At 37.3% G+C, this 3,370-nt stretch overlaps 1 protein-coding gene across 1 annotated transcript in view; it reads right to left on the reverse strand.

Moving 5' to 3' along the window:
• Window positions 1-3,370, reverse strand: part of ASMTL (acetylserotonin O-methyltransferase-like) — a 54,155-nt gene that overhangs the window by 5,022 nt on the left and 45,763 nt on the right. The window contains exon 12 of the mRNA XM_018561249.1: window positions 963-1,106. Within this exon, the coding sequence (XP_018416751.1) occupies window positions 963-1,106 (144 nt within the window). The remainder of the gene's footprint in view (window positions 1-962; window positions 1,107-3,370) is intronic.

Here is a 3,370-nt window from a genome sequence, read left to right on the forward strand (position 1 = left end):
TAAAATACTTCACAATGTACTTTTCTTTGTTGTAGGAGACCTTGCACCACCAAGCAAGGTTCACACTTTTTTTTGTTAACAAAACACTGTGGAAAGATGTGGGATTTAGTAAATATACTTGACTTATTCTGGCTTCTAACCTGCAAGGGGTGTCACCATCATCCTTTCAGCAAAATCCCCAGCATTGCTTAGTACCTCAAATTTCACAAGATATTCCAGCACAGTGTATTACCATTTTTTCACAAAATTTCGGGTACTCGGCAATGTCTGGGTCTTGACAGTAAGTATAGGTATGGCACCCGTGCTTGGTTGCTGTGAGCGCAAGCTGGTGTAAGGATAATTATGTGTTATATTAATTTATAATTATATATTAACTACATTCCCCCCTGCTCCCCCAGTTCTGACATATGCCCATTCTACTATTTTACTAAATGTTAGGGGACATTTTCCCTATAAGTTTACAGAGCCCTGACTGAATATCTAACTGCTGCCCACACTACTGAAAACAAAATTAAAATTAATAACAGAAGTTGGGCTTTAAAAGAGATACAGCAGAAAATCTGGGCAACTACTGTTTTCTGCTGAGCTAGCACACCAACATAACACCTAATAGGGAGATTGTCCATCAAGTGTTTAAAAGGTGAATAAAGGGAGTTTGCTGATAAAGGGAGTTGAGGGACTAAGAAGGAAAAAGCAGGTCCTATGAGGTATTGTCTGCTGCAGTTTGCAGTAGAACATCTAACTAAAAAAATAATATATACCGCTTGTCATTCAAAAGCTATGAATTATTAAATTTGCTCCCTCTAATGACATGCCAAAAATAAATATTTCCACTTATAGTCATCTGTGAAACATCTCAAGCAAGTTCTTATCACAACCATTGTTAATCAAGACAAAAAAAACATAAGTGGGGCATATTTACTAAATGATCTGTGGTACTAAAATTTACAAAAAACAATTACCTGAAGTAAATATTATACGACTGGCGTCTGATTTTTCAGGTTGGAATTGGGTAATGTTTTTAATAACTTCAGGAAGGTCAAAAACATTGACTTTCATCTCTGGGTACATCCAAGTCAGTTCGTGAGCAAGGGCACCAGTGCAACCTTTATGGAAGAACAATACATAACTACAGTTAAGCACATATATTTTGCCACATACTATCAATTTCTTCCTAAAGATGTAACATAAGTAGAGAATAAAAACAGAGCACGAGTTTTACATTACAGTACAATTATTTTTGTGACATTCAATAAAGTTGAAAATAGGATTCATGTCCCAACGATGCAGCAACAGGTGGGAAAATGTACGTTTTGTTGGGCAGCTACACTGACCCAATGAAGGCAGGAAGTCAGCGGCTCTCTTCCATATAAACATTTCATTTTCAAATATTGGGGATGAGAAAAAAAACATAACAAATATGGGATAGGTGGACTCTGAGACCCTCTACCTGTAACCCCTTAGAGACGGATAACTGATTGGAGCGCACTAGTACCCTGTGACTGGACATTTTGATGGTGACCACTGCAACAGTAAATCTTTTGAATTTTGAATCTGGTGGCATAAGATTTTATAACATGACATAATTCTGTATGTTACTTTGTTCATGGTTTCCACAAAAAGTTCTCGTTCTAGAACCTATCTATTGTGCACGTTACATGTTTCTGATGTGATTTGTACTGATACAGGCGTGTACAGTTTTGTACCAGATATATATTTCTGTGCTTCTGTGACTTTAACAAATTGTATTTTGCTACCTTTCTACCTCTTCTAATACTAAATAATAATACATTTTAAAAAAGTATGGCGGTCACATGGCAGATGTATGTCACATGCCCTTTGGCTGTGTACTATTCAGCTTTTAGTCAACACTTCAAACGAGGTAGCACCAACATTCTCAAAAGTCAGCCTGATTACAAAATGTTACACATCAAAACAGTGGTGCTTAAAGTGCTACAAAAACAAATAAGTATGAAGTACACCTTTAAGGCACTGAATTTATGGCTATTTGGAACCAACAAACCTCCTGCAATTGCTTTGTTTTTGACTGAGGTTGCCTGCCCCCTCCTATGTGCCGCATATTCCTGTTGGCCAGTGAGCCAGCCCATCATGTTAAATTGCCAAAAGGAATGTGGAGGGCAGAAGGCTTGACACTTACCTGCTCAGAACCGAGCATTTGGGCTTGCAGAAAGCGAGTGAAATTGGTGCTGGCCTGTGCAAGTTCAGATGCACTGATTTTTAAAGTGATAGCATAATTTTAACAGTACAGCTGACCACCTTAGTTCATGGGCAGAATCTATGAGCAGAATCTAATATCAACATTTCAAAATTACCCATAAACAAGCACAGTGCCTACTCTCCCAACATATTTCATTCAGAGCTACAAATGACTACACATTTGAAGGAACAGTATAGTGTACTTTCAGTGAGCCCAGTTATTATTGCAGGGTTTACCTTAAAGTGGACCTTTACCTATATCTTTAAAATAATCTACAAACACATACTTCGAGATAATTGCACTCTTTGTATTCTTTGCATACCGTAATTCTCTTTCTCCCAGTTTTCCGACAGTGGTCGTGTTTACTAAGGGCAGATTACTAGCTCTCTTATTACTTCCTGGATTTCTGCCACATGTGACTAGGACATGTGACCATTCACATAATTCTCAGGGGAGTTAAATGCCTTTCCCTGAGATCTCCTGAGATTACAGATGAGATTTCCCAGCAATGCTCTGCTGATGACAAGGCAATCCCAGTGTGCATTGCTTTGCCAAACTGAAGTCATTTTGCCCTTTTAACCCTTTCGCTGCCAAGCCCTCCGGAACATTTTTCAAATCAGCTGGCCAAGCCATTTTTGAATTTTCTGCAATTTTTTCCTATTGATTTGATTTTCAACTGCTGCGTTGCTAGCGTTTGTAAAAGACCCCCCAAACCATATATTTTCTGAAAGCGCAGGCCCGGTAGAATAAAAAGATGGTGATACTAAATTTGTAGGCCCTGCGATAATTGCGCAAATGTTTCTCAAATTAATATTAAACCGATAAAAATACACAATTCAATTGTTAAAACACACCAAAATCAGTATCCGTGCACAAAATAAATTATTTTCTGACTAAATCTAAAAGATAAAACTGTATTGAGTTAATAAATAACAAATATTAGCAAATTTGTAATTGCGCCTTTTTGCGAAAAGGTAAAAAAATGAAGGTATGCAAAACTGTAAATAATCGACTTATGTAAAAAATTGTTTTGGTGTTTGTGTTGTGATAAAATGATACAGGTGTATATTTAATTGCAACACAAGGTATCACAACGCATGGCAATGAGTCCCAAAGCTTTGCCATGCGCTGCCACAGTTAATTTAATGTTTT

This window comes from Nanorana parkeri, unplaced genomic scaffold (genome assembly GCF_000935625.1).
Source record: "Nanorana parkeri isolate BGI_ZX_2015 unplaced genomic scaffold, ASM93562v1 scaffold510, whole genome shotgun sequence".
NCBI classification, from domain to species: Eukaryota; Metazoa; Chordata; class Amphibia; order Anura; family Dicroglossidae; genus Nanorana; species Nanorana parkeri.